At 37.7% G+C, this 23,614-nt stretch overlaps 1 protein-coding gene across 1 annotated transcript in view; it reads right to left on the bottom strand.

Annotated features, from left to right (window-relative positions):
• Window positions 1–23,614, bottom strand: part of COL22A1 (collagen type XXII alpha 1 chain) — a 2,341,282-nt gene that overhangs the window by 288,942 nt on the left and 2,028,726 nt on the right. The window contains exon 52 of the mRNA XM_044067281.1: window positions 7,635–7,679. Within this exon, the coding sequence (XP_043923216.1) occupies window positions 7,635–7,679 (45 nt within the window). The remainder of the gene's footprint in view (window positions 1–7,634; window positions 7,680–23,614) is intronic.

Raw genomic sequence — 23,614 nt, 5'->3', positions numbered from 1 at the left:
CACACACACACACACACACACACACACACACACACACGCACACACACACACACAGACACACACACACACACACACACACACACACACACACACACACACACACACACACACACACACACACACACACACACACACACACACACACACACACACACACACACACACACACACTCTGACACACACACACACACACACACACACACACACACACACACACACACACACACACACACACACACACACACACACAGACTCATAGTTATATAGGTTTATGCAAGCACCATTTCCTTAGTTTCTTTTGCTAACGATTTACTGAAATCAGATTGTGTGAACTGGCAGTTCAGGACAGTAGTAGTAGAAGTTTAATTTTTCACCAATGCTGTGTAGCTATGGAGATGATATCTCTAAGTACAGACATTGTGGGAGTCCAATCTCCCATGTGGAAGGTTGAGTGGGACTTGCCCCTGTAAAAAACTGTATGTTTTACCATTTTTGAGTTAGCTTCCTGACCTAAAAAATCAATAGGGAATAACTTGTCTAGACTGACTGACTATAGATAAATCTATATATGCATATGTTTGTGTTTTGCGGCACGTTAATGCATAAGTTGTAATATATCTATGAAAAAGAATGTTGAATTTGGATAATGTATAATATGCCTTTGTGTGTACTGAGATATAGGACATGAGATTCTTCCCACAGCAATTAGCTAGATAAAAAGGACTTAACTGTCAACTAATGTATATAAGGAGATCACTTGAAGTTAGTTCCTTACCTGGTGGATCACTTGAAGTAATAACCTAGAAGTTTGGATTGTGAGAGCCTATTTAGGGATACCTCCTACAGTACATCATGTAGAATTGCCTCTTTATAGAGATGGAAACTGGATCTGGGAGAGACTTTTTGGCTTGGAGTTACTTGTTTTTCAAAAGACAGCCCTATAAAAGTTGTATAGAGTGTACACTGTGACTATTAGGTGAAAGCAGTCCAAGTCATTTTTATTTCTAACTGCAAATGCAAATGGTCTATATATTTTTTTTACTTTCAAAAGTAAATCTGTGTTTTTACATATGTCCTACTTCCAGTGTGTCCTTCGATTTATAATAGTGGTGTGGATCTGAAGAGGTCCACAACCCTGGGAAATAGTTTATTAGACAAAAGTGCTTAACTTTCACTTTAGTGGCTAGATGAACTTTCCTTTCAATTCATCTGAACTGTGTTCTTATTTTTATTCGTTCAGTGATGTAACTACCCGAAGCTTACTGCATTTAGAGGCTAGCTGCTGTTTCATGGTTATTTTGCAGTTTACACGTTCTTGGGAATCACTTGAAATATGAATTGCAAAAACTTCCAGTATTGGTTACAGGACTCCATCCAATACCAACTGATAAACTAGAAGCATTAAAGTTACAAACTGTACTTGAAGAAAAGAGAAGAAATGTAGTATTAATCACTGACATAGCTAACTTTAGTGACTACAGTGCCCTGCATACTAACAGACACAGTGTGAAATACTAATGCATACAAACAGAAGCTAGAGCAATGTGGGAAAAATAATCTTATACTACCAAGACTGAACTGATAGAAAAATCTTAAAAGCATATCTAAAAACAGTATCTATGAAAGCAACCCATGTGAACTATAAAAGAGAAAATTGTGCATACCTTGTGAGTGTTGAAAATATCACAGCTCGCAAATGTCAAGCAACAAGGCAACACTAATTTTAAAAAGTGCAATTATACTCTAAGTTGGGGATTTAATAGGTTATTACCATGAAATTAAAAAGAAAATCTTAGACATTTGGAGACATATAAAAAATAGAGAATCTGCAGTTAGTAGTGGCAGAACTGGTAGTTCTAGAACCTGCTACAAAAGCGGGGGAACTGAAACTTCATAAGCCATCATGGAAATGTGATCTTTATCTATGCCTTCTTCTTCATCAGTGGTGGTACTCTGCAATGAGATGTTAGGAAAATCTTACAAACTCTACTGTTCTTGAAACTGGCAATGGGTTACAAAGAGAATGATCAAGTGTAACTGCAAATTCCCACTGTAAGCTGGACCAGCACGAGGAATTGCTTGCTGAAGCTTTGAAACCAGGTGGTTCTAAAATGCATCAACACGCTTGATTCAGATGTTACAATCAGAAGGAAAAATAAAACTATGGCATATCAGTCTTCTTCTTTCTTGGTACACTTTACTTATTGTTACTAGTGCAAGTGTGTACTCTCTGATCATCATGTTCATAATGTAATCTCCAAATCAAAGGGTAAAAACTGCAAAAAAAAAAAAAAAAATACCGACCAAGCTGCTAGTGGAGTTTGGCTTTATTGGCCTAAATGTAACCGTAAAGAGTAAAAAAAGTCATGGACATTCAGAAGCCATGAAGCTGAAATGCTTGATGTCCATAATGGTTCATTTGCATGTAGGTTCTTATGTTTGTAAGAGTACTGGGCTAACAGCTCAAGAGCCCTTACAAGACTGGCCAGTTTTATCCAGATTTTATCCAATTTTCTATCGCTAGGGGAAAGATAATGAAGATCAGCAAGAGGGTTTTTACAATTTTACAGACTGCCTCTGTCCATAAGGAGCATGGGAAATACCTCAGGAGTGAATTTGCAATTTCCCATCCAATTGTCCAGATTGTGCTTGAAGATGGTCAGGGAAGGGTTCTGCTTCATGTGAATAGGAAGCCTGTTCCAGAGGTGGGGCAATCCCTGTGACACACATCTGTCTCTCCAGCATGATCTACTTGTGTCAGAAATCAGCTTTAGATCCTTGGAGTGGGTAACCCTCCTACAGTTAGTTTTGTGAGCATGCAACATTTCCATCAGGGTTGGGTTAGAGACAGTCTTGTAGGTCAGACACAGACCACCCCTCAGTAATTGGTAGGAAACTGAACACAGTGATAGGGCTTTTAATCGGTCTATATATGACACATTGGTTATACCCTGTATTGTTTGGTGAGAAACCTCTAAGAATGCTCCAACTGTTGCAGGTGCCTGGCAAGGTACATGCTGAATGGTGCATTGTACTCAGTTATTGGTCTGATGAGGACTGAGCACAGCGGTAACTATGGCATCCTTAGATATGGATGCCATGCCCTTACTTTTAAGCTGAGACACACAGAAGGATTTCTTCACCACTGAGGGCACATGGTGGACAAACTTCAGATTCCTATCTGAGTACCCAGATCTCTCACCACTAGGTCCACTCCTAGGGGGGGTGTGCTATCAATGTTGTAATTTGCAGGGGTATGTCATCCCTCAAAGGGTATTAATATGTACTTTTTCACATTTAGTTTGATGCCATGGCTCTAACACCAGTCATTAGTTTAAATCAGTCCTTTCTGTAGGATATCACCATAATTTGGGGAGTCATTAATTGCCCCAACTTGAATTCATCAGCAGACTTAGTCAGCCAAAGGCCATCTGCATTTACCTTGGCATCTGAGAAGTATATCTCAAATAGGAGGGGGCCCAGCATGGTGCCCCGTGGTACTCCACTGCTGACTGGGCTCTTGCTGAATGTGTATTCTCCCACTCTAGTAACATGTGTCCTATCCATAAGCCATTTGGCTATCCATCTGCTGATGTGGGATTTATGCCCAATTTTGTGAGATTATCTATAATACCCAAATGAGGTATTGTGTCAAATGCCATATTACCCTTATCCACAGCCTTTGAGACCTTCTGAAAGAAGTCCACTAGATTAAGCAGGCAGGACCTGCCCTTGACAAAGCCAAACTGGGTTGGGTCTAGAGTGTGGAGATTTCCAATGTTGTTGTTAATTAGGTATAAGATTACCCTTTCCATAGTCTTGCATATCAGGCTAGTCAGTCCTATGGGTCAGTAGTTTCCTGGGTCTGTTGACAGTTTCCCCATGTGCAGAGGGATGACCGCTGCTGTCCTACTAATGGGTCAAAGCCTGTTTGGAAACAGTGGTTAAATAGAGATTTCATTGGGTCTACTAGGTCATGTTTCAAGCTATTTAATAGGAACCCTGGGATTCCATCAAGGCCCATTGATGGCATGTTTCTAGTTTTAGAGTATGCAGTGATGACCTGTTCTTTTGTGATAACAGGCAAACTAATGGTAGGCAGTATTTCATGGGGAGTGGCCAGAGGTGATGAGGGGGTGAAATCTGAGCTGAATTTATTGGCCAGAAGGTTTGCTATTTCTTCTGGCTAGTATAGGTAGTGTCATCTACGGCTAACTCAGCAAAGAGTCTGGATATAACTTAAATGTGGTTTGTGCTTATCCTTTTCTTGGGAGGCTATTTTAGTCTCGTATTTAACTTCTGAGGACACTAGTTCCTTGATTTGCCTGTTGAGACTAATGAGGGATTTTGTTTCTCTGTTGTGCACTCTCCCACTTACTTTTAGACAGGAATTTCTTCCTTTTGTTATATAATCTATTTATGACAGGGGTCTACTAGGGTGACATGTTTTTCTGGCAAGACCTGGGTTTAGTTTATTCATGTACTGCCATTTCTATGCAGTTGTTTAAGTTTTTGCACAGTACATTTGTGTATACTTCTGTGTCTTTTGGGGTTAGGGGAAGTTTTAAAACTGAAAAAAATGAGAGCCAGCAGACTGTAGCATAAATATTTAATAACTCAAAGGCATGAAAAGGAGACCAGAGAGACTGGTTTTGGCTGTAAAATACAAAGCCTTCTTCAGTGCAGTAAGCTGCTACAAGGTCTTTTTGGAGCTGTGCAGTTGCCATACTTGCAGCGGCTGCCTTATCTACAGAAGTTTTAAAATTACCTATGCTGTCACTTAATAGAAGATAACTTGTCTTAGAAAAAATCTTTAGGGTTTTAGGGTTTGATGGGGGTTCTACCATTACATTTATTTCAAAGGAGTCTGATGTATGATCTGATCTTACCAATGAGGACATTACACTGGGGGAGGGTTGCAACACTACCCCATGTTTGTGAGTACTATGTCAAGGATATTTGAGCCCTAGTGGGAGTGCAGACCAATTTTTCCAAAGCATTTGCAATGACAAAGTCAGGAAATCTCTGAGCCTGCATGCTAGTGGCCATGTATGTTTCCAAGTTTATGGAAGGCTAGTTAAAATCCCCCATAAGTAGTGTGCTCGGATGAATGGGAAATGATCCTAGTAACTTCAGATATACAGAGTGGCTTTCATGGTTCATGGTTGGGGACATGTAGCTAGAGATGATATGGAGGAGAATTTTGTCTATGGTCACCTGGACATGGAGTAGCTCAAGTGAGTCATCCTGCTTGACCAATTTCATTTTTTCCTTTTCAGAGAGTGATCTGAATGTGTGATAGGCACTGTAGCATTGCACTGCTAGGGTGCATGCTGCAGCTTTGAACCACGTCTTTGTAACTGCACTGATGTCAACATTTTCCAGGTAAGGACAGGAAGGACACCCTCCATGGAGTGCACTTTCGTGGACAGGAAGGACAGCCTTCAGGGAGTGCAGTTTCTTGTTAAGACTCCCACCATTCAGCAGTAGTACCTTCACCTTCGTATTAGAATAATTTGTTAGGTTTGTAGATCTGTTGGCTTGGCACTGCCTGAAAAAGACTCTATGGGGATGGCTAATGTATTGGCAAGTATTTGAAAGCCTAGCAGCGACAGGTGCAGAACATATATGGCAAAGCAGCATGGGCTGTTGAACATGTTATGTCAGGCTGACAAATAGTGGACTGACATCAGTACTTAAGCCAGTTACTGAAGTCAATCATTTTCTGTTTGTAATTTGGTATCATTCTTGGTGAGGGTAGAATGCTACTTAATGCGAGGTCCATCATATCTCTCTTCATATATTCCAGTAAGGTACATCTTAGGTCCCGTAGGTCTCCATTACAGGAGGTTTAAGGTATAACACAATGAAAACTCTATTCTTGCATGTTCATAATGTAGAGGCAAACTATCACCTGCACGGAATGCAGATTAATTAATTAACTGCTGACTTAGTCTTCAAAACCTAAGTCTATAAGACCAACTTGTGAACTGCTAACAACTTATTTTACAAAGGGCAGATGTCCACCTGTGTCTGTAGTCAGTGGACTGCACTACTGGCTCTCTTCTAACTAATGGAATTAACTCTGAGGTTGCCAAACCCTGGTGCAAATTATATTAGTTGAAGTGAGCTGCCTGTTGGTATTGCAGGTTCAAAAGGGCATTCTAAAAGTCAGTTTTCAAATAACTAAATTACACCTTCCTTGTAAGTTTAACAGCCTGGATTAGAGTTCATTCTGAATGTGGAATGGTAAGTCACTGGGGAGAATTAAATAGCAGATAGCATTCTTTACTTCTTTTCCTAGGGAGTGAGATGAGAAACAACCACCCCAGATGCCTTATGATAAAGAACTGAATGAAGAGAAAGGCCATTCATAAACATGGAGTGAGATTAGAACCCCTACCTATCTAGGTCTTATACATTATATCACACAGTACTTATTGCACATGCCACAGCTTAAGTCTAAAATGGTTAACCATTGCACAGACATAGGCCAGATGGGCATGTCTGTATTGCTGTAAGGGAAATATCTAAACAAACACACACACACACACACACACACACACACACACACACACACACACACACACACACACACACACACACACACACACACACACACACACTGTGGCAAGGCTAGCACCCAGCAGTGTAAGCACTGCTGATGGTCAGATGATGGACACTGTTGATGTGACACCCCGACCCCATGTGCAAAAATGGATTGATTGATATAGATGCATACTTCAGGCGGCATGCACATATGGAAGCATGTAGCCATACTTGGTAAAACGTAGGCCTCTCCTATAGAAGCTGCTTCACAGCATGATGCACATTCCCATCTCTCTCTGCTTGCTGACTTCTTTCAATAAATGTTAAACAAGTATAAGAGCTACTGGGTACCTGTAAATGGGTGGGGTGTTGTCATTCTGAATCAGGGAGATGCTGATAAACAGTTTTGCAGATAAGAAACAAACATGTAAAGTTATTTACACACAACTTTTACAAAAGTGCCCATTTGATAAACAATATGTCTTTAACCATACATAGGAATGGTTTTCTAGTTATGGCAATAATACTATTCAAATTCACTGTGCAGATTTCTGTTCACTCCTAATGAAAACAAATAATATTATTTCAAATTAATGCTTTAAGAAAGACTTTGTATAAATAAACTTAAATATCTACTGTACGTTCCTACCAAGGGCAGTGTCTCTGTCTTCATGCAATCTCTTTATTGAGATATTTTTCCTTCATCATCTTGGATCAAAAAATACCTTTGCAGTTTTGGCAAAGTAAACCTTCATGGATGTATTCTTTTAAAAAGAGATATAGTTTTCAATTTTTCATACTCTTATTTACTTGCTAAAAGTGCCTCTTAATTGAAATGTATCACCCCTATTAAGTTATCCATCCTAGTAAGCTAGGACTTTGAAATTTAACAATCATCCTTGCTAAATTATTCCAAGAGTAATTTGGTCATAAACAAAAACTCACAGATAAATGTGATATACTTATAATTGATATTGCGCTTACATAATATTGTTTAATCTTAAAAACAATACAAGATAAATAAGTCAAAAATGTTAATGAATTCAGGACTGCAGTAAATTAAGTATATGTTTTGATGTACTTACTCGTGGGCCAGCTGGACCAATATCACCTCTGTGTCCTTTGATACCCTATGGGGAAAAAAAAAAGAAATGCAACTTATAATCTATGTATTATGCAGTTTATAGCTTTCTTGTGGAAAAGGAATGACTGAACAGGAAGTGGAGAACATGAGGTTTACTCATTTATTTATGGCTATATTCATTATTTTACTTATTGCAGTAACAATTAACTGGGACAAAAGGCCTCTTTTTGAACATAACATACTATTGCAGAAAAATTAGTAGGATGATAGTGACTATAGGAAGTTATACTAAAGTAAATTAAGGTTAAATATAGAGGAATGCCTACATTGAAAAAATATCACCAAATACAATGCAAAACATCTACATTGTGAAAGTTAGAATTAGCTATCATATCACCACTCAATGGCATTTAACTATTGTGCCATCACACAGTGAGAATTAACTATTATACCATCCCATGATAAGATTTAACTACCATAACATTACACAGTGATAAATAACTATCATACCATCACACACTGATGATTAACTGCTGTACTGTTACACAGTGGGTATTAGCTATCATACCATTACACAGTACGGATTATCTGTCATATCCTCACACAGTGAGAATTGTGTATCTCTATGCAGTAAGCGTTAATCATCAAACTAACAGGAAAGATTGCTATCATACTATCTCCCAGTAAGCACTAACTGTAATACCTCTGCTTAGCGAGAATGAACTGTCACATTGTTACATAGTCAGAGTTAATTATCATAGCACTGAGCAAAAAGGATTAACTATCACATTATTATGTGAAGAAAGGATTTACTATCACACTATTATTTTCTGAGAATTATTACACAGTAAAGATTAACTATTATACAATTACATAGTGAGAATTATCCATCTCACTATTGCACAGTAAGGTGTAACTATCATACTATTACAGTGACTATTAACTATCACACCATCAAACAGAAAGGATTGACCGCCATACTACTACATAGCGAGAATTAACTATCATACCATTGTACAGTAAAGATTAACTATCAAACAGTTTCATAGTGAGAATTAACTATCATACCATCACACAGTAAAGAGATCTGTCTGTTACACAGTGAAAGTTAACTATCACACAGTAAAGCAGTAAGGATTAACTATTATACTATTACACAGTTAGAGTTAACTATCACACCATCAAGCAGTAAGCTTTATCTCTCATACTATTTCATAGTGAGAATTAACTGTCACACCATTACACAGTAAGGATAAACTATCACACTATTACATAGTGAGAATTACCTACCATACATTTGTACAGTAAGGATTAGCTATCATATTATTTCATAGTGAGTATTAACTACCACACCATCATGCAGTAAGAATTAACTATCATACCACTGCACAGTGAGAATTACCTATCCTACCATTGTACATTAAGGATTAACTATCACACTGTTACATAGTGAGAATTAACTGTCACACCATCATGCAGTAAGGATTAACTATCATACCACTGCACAGTGAGAATTAACTATCACACCGTCATGCAGTGAGGATTAACTATCATACCACTGTACAGTAAGAATTAACCATTGTCCCATTGTGCAATAAGAATCAACTGTGATTCCTAGTGATTCATCCCCCTCACAAGAAAAGTGAGGCCAAATAATACAAAGATTGATGTCAGCAAAACATGGAAAGTGACAATAGTTAACGACAACTGGAAATGATATGGAGGATCAAATCACTTGCTCTGAAGTTAGGAGTTGCTTGTGCAAAGCACCATAATTACACTGAAATATAATCAATCTTTGCAGTCTGAGTCTGTGTGAGTGTGTGTGTATGCATAATGTGTATTTGTGTGTAGTGCTTGAGATTCCATATGTTTGTATATCAATGAGTGATAGAGTTGTAGGTTGCCATCTATGCAAAATAATTAAGGGATTTAATACTTTTTCAGGACTACAATGAGAAACATTAAGGTAGTGTGTGGTATTGCTAAGGTATAAGAGTTAGGAGCAGAACAGCACAGACAATGAGTTATATTAGCAAAACGTAAGGCATTACTTTAGTAAGGGACATTGTCTGTACTGTTAGATTTTGTGATCTAATTGTTTAGTTACTACTGATGAATATATGTCTTTCAGAGAGTAAAACAATGCTGTTCCCTTTCTGGGGACTTGTTACAACTAACAGGTCTTATAAAATTGTACATTCTGGTGTTTACAGATGACACAAAGAGAGATAATATACAAATGACATAACATGAATACGAGAGAATGTTCTACATGCCTCTACTATCTAAGAAATGATAACTCTAGGAATTATGCAACAAGTATTACAGATATTATAGTCATTTTTTGTCTTGATTTACAGAAAAAGGGCAGACAGATATCTATCCATACTCCTGGGTATAAAAGGACTGCACTGTTTCTGGCTGGCCACCAGAGGAACAGATGATGTATCAGTCAGTTACTGCTTTGTTTCACCTGGCAGAGGTATATGGCTGTGGTTTTATGGAGGCAGATCAATAACTCTCTCTCTCTCTGATAAGTGTCCTCTTACTGAGGCTTACGCCCTGTGGCACTAGTACAGTATTAACATACTATCACTATAACAAGGCACGATGAAAGAAGGAGTAAATGGCCTGCAGAGATGTGTTCATGAAGGTGGCAAGGAAATAAATGTAAAAAAGACCTGCTAATTTGCTGTTTATGGTTTTGATTTTAATAAAGAAAAGGAAAAACAGAAGCAGACAGAAGGCCAGCTCCTATGATACACCAGTTCTGCTGCAGGCTCTGGCTACAGCCACTTTCAAATATGACATCATTGCAATGCGAGGCTACTTACAGTAATGTCTCATGGAACACTGCAGTTGTCAGCTAACCCATGCAGCCCGAGGATGGATTAGGAGCTCCTGAATCAAGATTCAGGTCTCCACTGTCTCTTTCAATGCTTTGAGCAGAGATAGCACAATGCTCTATGAATCAGCAACATTATGACATCCTTACAATAGAACTACAAATGCTTCTTTTTTACTTGGCATGCAAATTATTCAACAGATTATAACTGTATTAAACCATACTATAGATGAAAATACATCACTGAGGGTAACGGAGATGTGTTTCACACTGATTCATTAAAACAAGAAAGAATTTGGTGGCAGCAAAGTGATTTTTTTCCTATACATACAGGCCACATTCCTTTGTTTTACTTCATCTTTAAAACTAGGTAATTAGTACTGGTAGTAGCAATGTCATATACAGTTGATGACAGTCTGTGCAGTCATTTGATCCATCCTCTGACTCATCACATGACAAATAATGTTCAGAAAAAAACCATGTTAGTACATCTGTTCATTTCTTATATCACAGAGTGCATAATGCATATAGTGAGAAATAATAAATATGTTCCCTTACTTTCCACTCTTGATCATTTCTCTGTATGAAGCATTTTAACTGAATTCCTGTTTTAAATAATTCTGAATGCTATACATTTTAAATATAGTGTTCAATACTGTTTTAATGTTGATGCTGCATTTTAGAAAGTGATTTAAATCACTATAAAATGTTGCACTTTAATACATAAATAGCAACTTTTCATTCTTAAATTGATTTTATGTATTTGCTACATTCTGAAATGTAAAAAAAAAAAAAGAGCAGAACACCAAAATGAAAAGTTTGTACACAAAAAACGTATATATATTTGCAACAGTTTTTCAAAAGCCTGCATTTTAATAGCAGAAATATGCATATGTACACTGGATTTTAACTTTTTTTCAGTATATCTTATGGTTGTTGTGTCGTTCGGCTTTTTCCCAGTTAGGGGTCGCCACAGCAGAACTCCGGTCCACTAATGATTGGCAGATAGATTTTTACGTGCCGAGTTGCCAGCCCTGACGCACAACCTTCAACGAAGGTATGCCCATTCATGTATGTCTCCACGCAGAAGACGCTCTAGCTGAGAATCAAACCGGATAGCGTCTTACTGTGAGGCGACAACGCTACCGCAGCACCACCACCGCAGCTCAGTATATCTTATGGTAATGAGGAATATTGTATAAACCATGTGAAGAAAAAAATACAATTATAGAAACAAAGTAATGTGGTATCAGTGTTAATTCATGGTAAATGTCATGCAAGTGTTTGTACATCTTGAGTTAAAGGCATATTTCAAATCTGTCAGATAAAGAGCTCTTTAACAAAACTGGTTAAAATATTTCCAAGTCTAGATGGGTAAGAAATGTCCCTACCATAAATAAGTGCTCTTCATATAGCTATTATCTAAAAACAGGCTAACTTTATTCCCTTTCAGTAAGGTTTACTGATATACCACTGAGTTGTTTAGCTGCTGTCCAATCAAAAAGCCCATTAATGTTTCCTCTATAATGTTGCCATCATCAGCATAAAATGTCATTATATAATCAGATACCATAGTGATATATCACCTTGTGGCATCAACATTTGTCAGGGCATATCACTGACACTTTCATGTCAGAGCCAAAGGCAAGTAATAGTATTTTACAAACATCAGTAACTTTTGTTCTTCACAGAAGAGGACACCTTGTGGTTTATTACAGAATGGGAAATCATTTAATGCAGAAATGGGAAGGAAGGGGTGTACTGAGGAAGGGCAGCAGTGGTGAATAACTGAAATAAAGGAAACTTTTCTGTTAGAAAGGAGAGAATGACCTGAATGAGCAAGATTGTCAGGAAAATGTGTGAGGTGACAACTGCAGGCCAGCAGAATAACACCATTCCACAGGTCAAAATAACATGTGGTGGTGTCATCTGAGAACATATCTGAAATATTTGTTGGATGGTGAAAGCCAGGGAACCTTTTTGGCTAGGCTTATATAGGACCCAGGGCCGATAGCCTAGTACCTACCTATGACCATATGAACCTATGAAAGGATGCTTTGCTTGTAGCTTTCGCTGAACTGGATGAAGTTTTGTCTCGGCAGTGGTCACATAGACCCAGTTATGTTTGTTTTTTTATTTGGATTTTAATAAGGTACAGCACTGATCCATGCGGACCCGTTTCAGACTCAGCTTGGAAGATTAAAGAATAATATTAATGCTTAAGTATTAGAACATGGAGTACTGAATACATTTCAGCAGATAAGTTATACTATATATCATTGATAGAAAAGCTGAAGTATGGTTTACACTTAATATATATTTTATTTATATTTTAAACAGCAATATGCTTATGGTTACTGTGATTGTAGACCAGATACAAAAGGTATAGCTTTGAAGACTTTTTACATGACAAAAATGTATTCTTTAGTTGATATAAAGTACTTACATCAAATTTTTAAATGGAGGAACTTTTGAAGACAATGTGAACATTGTTAAAGTAAGCTATTATTATCATGTTTTTTTTTTAATTTTGATGGTACTGCCTTCCATAGTTTAGGACTTAGGACAGAAACCTTTGGGCAATGCTGTGTAACCTGGTTTGGGGAGGGGACGGTTGAAGTATGATTGTGTTCTGTGAATGTTCTCTGAGGTTGTAAAAAAACATTTTGGCTTAGTCTGCTAGCAAAGGGATGGACTGAAGATTTTCATTTTCAGAAATTTGAAAAACCTAGAAGTCTTATTGGCGACCATTTTGCTTTGTGCAGTATAACACAATGGTGTATTGTCTGTGGGGCAAGTGTGATGAACTGACATTTTTACAGGATAAGACTTGCACAGATTAGCTTTTATTTGAGAAAGAAGTGAATAGGACAACCATATTCAATCTGGGACTGCACTTTTGCAGCTATTACCTTAAGGTAGCAAACAAGGTATTTTCCATGCACAGAAGAGTAAGGTGATTGATTGATTGATTGGTTTGCTTGTTGTACTATTTTATTATTTTTTTCATTATGTAGCTAAAGTTTAACCTTAAGTTTAGGTTTTTAGCAGATGTTGTAGAAAGGTATAGCTCTGCAGAAAAATAAGTTCTGGGCATTGCATACACCTTTGAGTAACTTTCATATGGTCCTGCTTGGGAAAGAGAACATTCAATTGCAGGTCACAAACCTTAAAAAAAATATGTAATAATCTAAAGTCCAAACTACCACTGAGGGTAGGCAGAAGGTCTTTAAGACTGTAGCTATATGAGTATGAAGTTTCATAAAGAAATAGAAAGAAAAACATGTAAATTAATTAATCAGGGATACAGTCAAAGATGGGTTAGGGAAATGGGAAGTTGACTGAGGCCAGTTTTGGTTACTTGGTTTAGTTCCAGATCCTGTGACTACAGTGGAACTGAACTGAAATAAAACAGTGGAAAGCAGTATACTACAATAATAAAGTGCAGACTATGGCCCAGGTAACTTAAGTTTGAGTAATGGTATGACTGCTTGATGACACATGCTGGGAGAATAGGTGTGCCCATTCTAAAGGGGAGATAGATGGTGATCACTGAGGGACACACGGGCTAGTTGATTTTTCAGGTGGAGACGTGAGAAACACCTTTATAATGCCTCTTGTGGTTGGATGGGACACTGCTGCTAACACTGCCTGGTTGTGGAAGTGAGACACAAATTGCATACCCTCTGCTGGGTTGTATGGGTACAAGGAGGTAGGCAGAAAAATCTCAAAAGATCTTTCATGATTTTCTTTATGAGAGCCCTTCTTAGCCAGCCCTTACCCCCAGTAATGAAGAATGAATGGGCCACTTTGTCCATATGAGGCTGATGATTAGCAGGCAGAGAGGGCAAAGACATGAAAAAATGTAAATAATTTATTACAAAGTGTACATGTAATATGAAGAAACAACTTAGTAATTCTGTAATGACAACAAGGTATGAAAGGTACAAAGAAGAAGTAGTTGCTGTTATTGTAAGTTATTTGTTCAAAGGTATTAGTTAGTGCAGAGGTTTAAAGCTATGAGTTGTTAATGAACTGATTATTGTAGTAAAGGGCTTGACTCCCTCATCTGCCTACTGTGTAACCTTGTGCAAGCCACTTAAGAAGATAGTTCCTTGAGACAACTGGATTCAGCTGCTCAAGCCTGTTGAGAGCTTATGATAATACTTGAAGAAAGATGAACAGAATGTATGAAACATACTTAAGGGTTGTGAAAACTAAAACCATGGTTAGAGAAAACATCTGCTTTCTCTCTATGGATGAACTCATTAAAAGACTTTTTATTGTCCAACCTATTGCACACAGGGATGAAGCACTGAGTGTATCCCAGCTAATGCATTTTTAATTAGCAGGGCAAAAAATGCTGAGTACACCACCACAGTTTAAAGTCCCACTTCAATGCATAGAGTAGAATGCTGGTCACAAAAGATAAAAATAGGTAAAGCTTCAAAAGAGAAATGCTGACTATACTACCACAGTTAAAATCCCACTTTACTGAGTTAAAAGCTGATAAAGAATAAAACAGGTGAACCATCCAATGATAAGCGCTTTCGGCAGGTTTGCCTTCTTCAGATCGTAACTTCCTGTGCTTAATTGCTAGTATTTAAATCTGTGTTCACCAACTGGTTTGTTTCCATGCCTGCATGCTCACAGAGTGTAATCGGCCAATCTCTTGCAGGAACAACAGAGGCAAGCCTCCAGCTCCTAACCAATAAGGGGACATTTCAACATTAAAACAAGTTTCAGTGAGTCCTTCACTTCCAAACCTAAAAGGCAATTAACTTTCAGTGGCATTTTCAATACTATTTATCCTATGTCCCAATAAAAAGACATTAACTATTAAATAAATATCTAAATTCAACATGCTTTTAGTGGTTGGTGGTTTCAGAACATAATCAATTAGTCTCTGGCACAAAAGCAAAGACAGACTTCCAATTTTAGCCAATAGAAAGCCGCTTGTGCTTTAGGACAGGCTTTAAAGGGACCATAGTATTTAAGCCTGGAGGACGATTAGCTTTTAAATTATTAATACATACAATTTCACATATGTCTGTGCTATTTTGAATGTCCCCTCCTCTGTGTCCCATGGGGAGACATTCTATAACTTTGAAACTGAATGTATGAGTCGGATTCGATACAATATGACAAGCTAATGCATTCTTCACATCCTTTTGATGAATGTCTCGAAGATGTCTTAGGACCCTATCTTTCAGCCATTGGTTAGTTTTGCCTATGTAGAAACAGGTACAAAGATGGCAACATGCTAAGTAGACAAGATGTTCACTTTTGCAGGTTGCTTTGACATTAAACATATATCTCTTTCCTGCTATACAACATCCAAACGGCCGAGGTGCTAAGAGAAATCAACTGACAAGTTCTTTCATTGTGTTTTTTATAATTAATTTGCTGTGGAATTAAATAGAATATATGGAAAAGGTGTCACTGTTTTTTTGGATGTGGTATAGCAGTTTTTCATCTGAAGTGGTTATAATATATCTTTTTCCTGTTGTTGGGTGGACAAAGGCATTACTGTTGTCAATGAAAATGCAGGTTTTACATCTGCCACATTTATGTGTACCTTGTCTCAGGATGTTGGTCTGATTCTTACAAAAGCCATCCTTATTTCAAAGGAGTCTCTTGATATTCTTCTTATTTTTGAATGTGAACCTTGGTCATTCACCTGCAATACTTTTTATTTTTTCATCTTCAGTAAGAATGGGCCAGAATCTTTTAATAACATCACATATTTGCTTGTTGTCTGTACTAAAAGTAAGGATGCAATTCAGATTCGATCTTTCAAAGTTCCTAACAATTTAGGATTGTCCAATGTTAAGTTATCAACATTGCATCTAAAAAAGTAAGGACGTTCTTTCGTACGTCTCATAACACCTGGATCTATTCTGGCTGTTAGATCATTTCCATTATAGCCTCATTTGGACAGATGTTCTACTAATTGCTTGCATTTTTTCTGAAATGTATGCTCATCCATGCATAGCCTAGATATCCATGTAAGCTTCTTCTTCTTCTTCTTTCTGCTGCTCCCGTTAGGGGTCACCACAGCGGATCATCTGTTTCCATTTCTTCCTGTCCTCTGCATCTTGCTGTGTCACACCAACCACCTGCATGTCCTCTCTCACCACATCCATAAACCTTATCTTAGGCCTTCTTCTTTTCCTGTTACCTAGCAGCTTCATCCTTAGCATCTTTTTCCCAATATACTCTGCATCCCTTCTCAGCACATGTCCAAACCAACGTAATCTTGCCTCTCTGGCTTTGTCTCCAAACATTCCAACCTGTGCTGTCCCTCTAATATACTTATTCCTAATCCTGTCCACCCTCATATATCGGTGTATTATATCCATGTAAGCTGATTCTCATAAATATTCCTATGGACAAAGTCAGGATGCATACTACATCTATGCAAGAAATTGTTTTTCCAAGTACTCTTCCTGTGAATACTCATACTTATTCCTGTAGTCTGATCTAACTGCAAGCATATATCAAAGAAATCTGTCTCTTTCCTTGAATGTTGTACCATAAATTTCAGAAACTCAGTGGTGGTTTCAAGGTATTCACAGAAACACTTGAGTTGGTCCTCATTCCCATTCCACAGGATAAAAATATCATCCACAAAACATCCATAGTACATGATGTTTATCATCCAGGGATTGATATCATATAAGACATGTGCTGATTCCCATTGTGCCAAAACTATATTCAGATAACTATTGGCACATGGGGTAACCATTGCCACACCTTACACTTGCCAATAGTAAGTCCTGCCACAAGAAAATACATTATTTTCCAATATTAGTTCCAATAAGGAACATATTAAGCTGGAATTCAGTCCTAGTGACAATGAAAAGCTTCTTACTGCCTCAATGCCATTATTATGAGGTATTACCGTAAATAGATTATTTACATCTATGGTCACTAGTATCAAGTTGGCCATACTATGTATTACATTCATTCTGTTCAAGAAGTCTTCTAAGAAGCTACCTGAGTCCTTCAGCACTGTTTTGGCTTCTGGCATGAGTTTCTTTAGCTCATTTTTCACATATATAAACAGTGATTTGGTCACCCATCCTCTCTCTGCAACTATTGGATGCAGGGGAGGATTTGCAAGGCTTTTATGTATATTTGGTAGCCCACTTATGGCTGAAATAGTAGGGTGGGTTATCTCAAAGAAATCCAATAGCAAGTCATTCAATATATTTTGTACATCCCTAACCATCCTGTCCACTGTGTTTCTACTAATGATCTTGTACATTCCTCTGTCTTTCAATAAATCATACATTTTATCCCTGTACCAATCTGCTTCCATTACTACAATGGCTCCTCCTTTGTCAGCAGGTTTAATTACTAAGTCATCACTTGCCTTTAATTCAAATAAAGCTTTTCTTTTTTAAGTACTAAGATTGTAGAAATGGCCACCATTTTTGCCATCTCCCCTCAATCTCGCGACCTCATTTTCACATAGGTGAATGGATAGATATACAGCAGGATGATTGGCAGGCACAAAAGTGCTTGGTTTCTTCAATAATGATACAAACTGCTGGTTGGTATTGCCAAAGATGGTCTTTAATGTGATATTCCTAGCAAAAAGCTTGATGTCTGTAACAAACTCATTCAAATCAGATCTCAATGAGGGAATAAATGTTAGGCCTTTCTCCAAAACACAAAGAGCTTGAGTACTTAAGGTTTGTGTGATATATTCACCACTAGCCTCTTTTCTAGGCTTTCTGATTGTTGAATTTTTTCCTTTTCCTGTCTTGACTCTCCGATCTCACATTTCTGTTGTTTCGGTTCTCCCTTATGAGAACCGGAAGTTGTTAGGAAAAAAAGGAGAAAATAGCTCCTTCTTTAGGATGGGTAACCATAGAAGAGCCAGGATTTAGATCTATGCTGACGTGAGATGAGCCAGTCATAGAAAAAGTAGAAACAGAGGTACTAGCTTGCGCCTTGTCAGCTATACAAGTAATAACATCCATCTTAACACTGGGCACATTACTGATTTCCTTAATATGGGCTGTATCAGCGATACTAGAACTATTCCTTAGAGGTGATCTGCCTTGTCTTTATAACCATTCCTAAGCATTCTTGCCTTGTTTGTATTCTTCCTGAGGCACCTTTAGTAGTGGAAACTTATTCACGTCCATTTTTAATTAGTGACACAGAAGCTGGAGTGGTGGGGAGGTGTGAGTGAGCAGCTGATGCTGCCTTGTCTATACTGGGGGGATGGAGGCAGTTTTAACTTACCACGTGGGTGACACCTAGAGGGTTTAATAGGTATAGCACCTGTGTACTCTTTGCCTCACTTCCCAATATTGCAGTACTAGTGAAGGTCAAAAGAGCTGCTGTGAGGAGCAGTGCTACATGGAGATGGAGAGAGGGTGGTATTGTTCACAGGATCCTATGGACTAGCCCACTACACAATCTAACTTTTATCTGTCTATAAGATGTGAAGAGTCTGATTAGGCCCTTTTTGTTAAGAATAATTGAGATGAAGGAGAAGAATGGATGGTTTAACTGGCTGATAGGATGGAAGTCACTAAGAAAGATCTTGTAGAAGTGTAAAAACATACATTTTATATTGTTAAAATAACATGTAACATAATGGTAGTGTATACATTCCCAATTCAGCACTGCATAAGGAAGCATAAATAAATGGCAGCACAGATCGATGTTTGTGTGTGTGTGTGTGTGTGTGTGTGTGTGTGTGTGTGTGTGTGTGTGTGTGTGTGTGTGTGTGTGTGTGTGTGTGTGGGTGTGTGTGTGTGTGTGTGTATGCACACACACACACACACACACACACACACACACACACACACACACACACACACACACACACACACACACACACACACACACAAACACACAGAAAATGATATGCTTTTAATCACAAGTGAGTATGTTATTATCCCTTTCTGTCCAGAATAGTTTATTATTCTTTAGAAACCAGAAAAAGTAAAGACTGACTATTGTTTTCCCTTCAACAGTTTCTAATTCACAAGGTTTTTTGAGGCATACACTTTGACTAATAGAAAGCAAGCCCACATTAGCCATAAACAATGGATTGCTGACATCTTTCTGGCCAGTATAACAAGGCCATAGAAATAGCAAGTAACAGAGATATTCCATGGAAGTAAAAGACCAACAATATACTTAGATCATGGATATATGTTATAGACATATGACCTGAAACAAGGACCAGCTTAATTTTGACATAAGAGTACAAGAATAACATAGCATCCACAGGTATGTCCAAAGTTGTGACTAAAAAATGATTGTGAAAATAGAGGTAAAATAAAAATACATGATGATCTGAAATGAAAGGCTAAAAAATTTAAAAAAATGGAAAGACAGTTTTGGTGCAATGCAGAATAAAAATGTTTATTACAGAGCCTCAACTTTGTAAAGAACACCAAAGTCTCCATGATAACTCTGAGCAATTGGAGGCATTACTTGGCAAAAAAATTCCTCCTTTCTGAAATCATGTAGAATTGATTTTGCAGACTATAACAGTAATCTCCATTGCACAAGAAACACATTAATAAATGGAAACCAGGCTGTGTTTGACCATTATAGTGTCACAGTAGTCACATTCAGTTGAAGAAGATCTTAGGTTAGAAATACTGCATACATATATTTTAAATTGAACATAGCAATAACCTAATTAATTTCCTTTTATAAGTTAGTTCTCATTTTGTACCAAAATGTTTCTTGTGTTGAACCATCAGTAACTGCATACATGTGAAATGCACATATGACTTAGAACTGGTTTATGTATGAGAGAATATGCCTGTTTCAATATTACTGAAATGAAAATCAGATGCCTGTTGCTCGAGAAGAGAAAGTACCAAAACAACTGAAAGTGATTTCTTCCACTGGATAACACAGAAACACTATGACTTGCTGAGAGAGCTGGTGCAAGACAACATACTGGTTGTACTTAAAATAAAGACGTACCAAGAAGTAAACAGTATGAACTGCACAGTAACATCACTATGTAATGTTTACCCATTGGTCAGTACTGTATTCCTATGCTTTCTGTTTTTTTAGCACAATCCTCTCCTGGTTTTAAAAAGAAACATTTTGAATTTTAAAGTTTGCCTTTTCTCAGTTCTGATAACAGACCCCCAGCTCTAGCTGCTCATATTAAAGGTATTCTATTTCATGTCATACTAGTGCTGTGACCTTATCTTGCAGGGCGGGTTTGCATGTTCATGCAGTTTTTATAGATATGCTGTTTGGAGCTTTTTCCTGTTAGTAGGGTCACCATTCTCTAATCTGGTACTCTTCCCTTCTCTCCGAAGGAGGAACACGAGGTCCCTACACCCTTCGCCATCATACTCTAGCAAAAGTCTGCTCTCCATTCTGGTTCTCCTTCCATCCTGTCTTCCTACTCTGTTCACTGCCCTTGTGTGCACAAGGAAGGAAAATCTATCTACACTTCACACCCCCTAATACTTTGCACCCAGTGTGGCTCTCTCTTCACCCCCCCAGCTGTACTTCTGTCATGCTGTTAAGGACCCGACCCTCTTTTGTCTCCTATTTCTCCACAAAGCAAATGGTTAAGCACTCAAACTAAAGATGCGAACCTGCAAACGAGAAAGAGATGCTGGGGAACATAGTTACTACTCACTATTCCTCAATCTCTGAAATAATCTTCAATTACATGTAAAATAAAATGATACTTTAACTTCCTGTAAGGTATACCTTGATGACTGGAAAGACACCTGTATACTCATACCAAACCAGCCTTGTTTTTGTCCTCATAGAGACAGGAGGTGACCTATGATGTTGAATATTGCAAGGTGAATACAGTCCATGGACTGACTCTGTCTTGTAAAATCTGTGAATCTATGGGACAAGTAAACCAGTACGCATCCCTGCAGCCATGACTTGGGTGGTATTTAATGGTAAGAGGTTGGTAAACAAGAACTCTGTATAGCCTAGTTAGGTCCTGTATGCAAAAGCTGCTTGGAGAAAACATGAGATCACCAGCTGTAGGGTGAAGGCTGAGGAACAAGTGTCTTACAAGTCAAGTGACAGGAAGGAAATGGATGGTTTAAAATTGATGAGATGCTTGCACTGAAAATTGGCTCTTTAGATGTGGATTTGACACTTGACTGCTAGAGAAATATCAAAAGCTTGTGGATTAGGTTGAAATGAACAAGTTTCATATAGTTGGTCTTATCTCAATGTATAAAAATGGGTCAATAACTAGACTTCACAATCAAGGGTAGTCTTTCTTCTAGCTTGGACTTGCCCTTGGGAAAAAGACCCAAGTAGAGGTAGGGCTACTTATAAAGCCTTGACTGTTCATGCCACACACCTATAGCGTATGCCGGCAAATAACTGGACTGCCTTCAAGCATTTGCAGGATGCAGAAAGGCATATGCTATCTATTGTTGATGTATCTACACCTAAGAACTCAGTATTCAGCTTTCTTGGATAATAGCAGAGTAGTATTTGATAGGATAATGGACCCATAGTTCTACACTAAAAAATCAGGGTGTCCAAGGAGAATGGTGGATGTCTCTTGAGGGATGTGATTGGGAAGAACATCTTGCCTTATCTATACCCAAATTCTCATCTATAATTGGATTTCTCTCATATAGCCAGGTATGGCATGAGCATACATTTAAAATGGACCATGTTCATGAGCTCAGTAACTTGAGGTGGAATGAATAGGCTATGACTAAATTGTGGTCAGTACTTGTAATGGTTGCAAGCATAGGATTCCAGTTACTGTCATGTGTTTGAGTAGTGACTGAAAGAAAAGGATCGCAGATACATGTGATAAAATGAGGTTCATTCTGTCTCTATCTCTCTCTCTCTCTATCCATGACAGAATAAGGATATCAGAAATCTTAGTAGATCTTCTAGCAAATCCAATGCTACTACAAGATGAAAGGATGAGGTTTGGATAACTAGTAAGGATATCCTCTAGATGCCTCTCACATTGAAAGTTAGCAGCCACTGTCATGGCACTTGCTGTATTCTATTGATTAAATATTCTATTGAAGGAGCAGGTTCCACCTGCTATTACTCTATGTGTCCTTTTCTTTTGCCATTGTTTTACCTGTGTTACCACTCTCTGTACACTTCAGGTCTGCCCAATGTGATCATTAACTTTTTATATGGCTCTTTTGTCAAATACCATTCTAAAGTCTAAGTCGACAACATATAGAAGCGTTTTATTTGTTGTACTGACAAGTGCATTACATTTTGAAACATATCAAAGTTCTTTAATATGACCTTTTGTTTGTAGATCTAAGCTTCTAAGTATGTTGAAATAATTTTATTAAAAAGTGAAGGCATAATTTCCAATAACACGGGTTAAACTTTCAGGTGAAAGCTTTTCATCATCTCTCTGCTCTCTTTTGTTACCACTGCTAAGAACTTGGAATCATAGCTACTCTTATGGAATCTTCAGGAACTTTATTCTAAGATATGTATGTAAAAGCTAAATTAGTGCTATCACAAAATATGCTTTCTAGTTGTTGAAGTATACTATGGTTTGGTTTGACCAGTCAGTCAAGTAACTTGGCCATGTTTTATTTTAGAAGTGCTGTCATGAATCCTTCTTTTATGAATGCATTGGGATCACCTTCACAATGCCAGGCATGTTTACTGGCAGGCTACATTAAAAGTCTATCCTCTCACTTTGTGAATAGCATACATATGTACTGATTTAGCATCATAGTCATATTCTTAATCTTTATTGCCCCTTTAATGAGATTCATTTTACTTCTTTACATATCCTTAAAAGAAATTTCTCCTACCACTTGACTGAATTGTTTATGTTTTCACCCCTCAGTTTGGACATTTGCTTTTCTGACTAACTTTTCTCTCTTTCCTCCTCCTGCTGTAAATGGCAATGTTCTCTGACTTCCTTCAGATGTGTTTAATTGTGTTATTAGATGGTATATGGTATGTATTTTCCCAAACCTTTACCGTCAAGTTTTATGAGAAAGTTTAGCCAAGTAAAGAACTTACTACAAAGATCTTCAAATCATTTGGAACCTTTATAGCTGGAATTGCCAGTCATGCTCCATTACACCAAAACTCCAAACCAGTTACCCTCCATTGCTAAACATATGCACAAGTTTGTTTTTGATATGGTA

The sequence above is a fragment of the Protopterus annectens genome, chromosome 3.part1 (assembly GCF_019279795.1).
Source record: "Protopterus annectens isolate FY-2018-M chromosome 3.part1, PAN1.0, whole genome shotgun sequence".
Classification (NCBI taxonomy): Eukaryota; Metazoa; Chordata; order Ceratodontiformes; family Protopteridae; genus Protopterus; species Protopterus annectens.
This window is presented reverse-complemented; position numbering and strand designations above follow the sequence as displayed.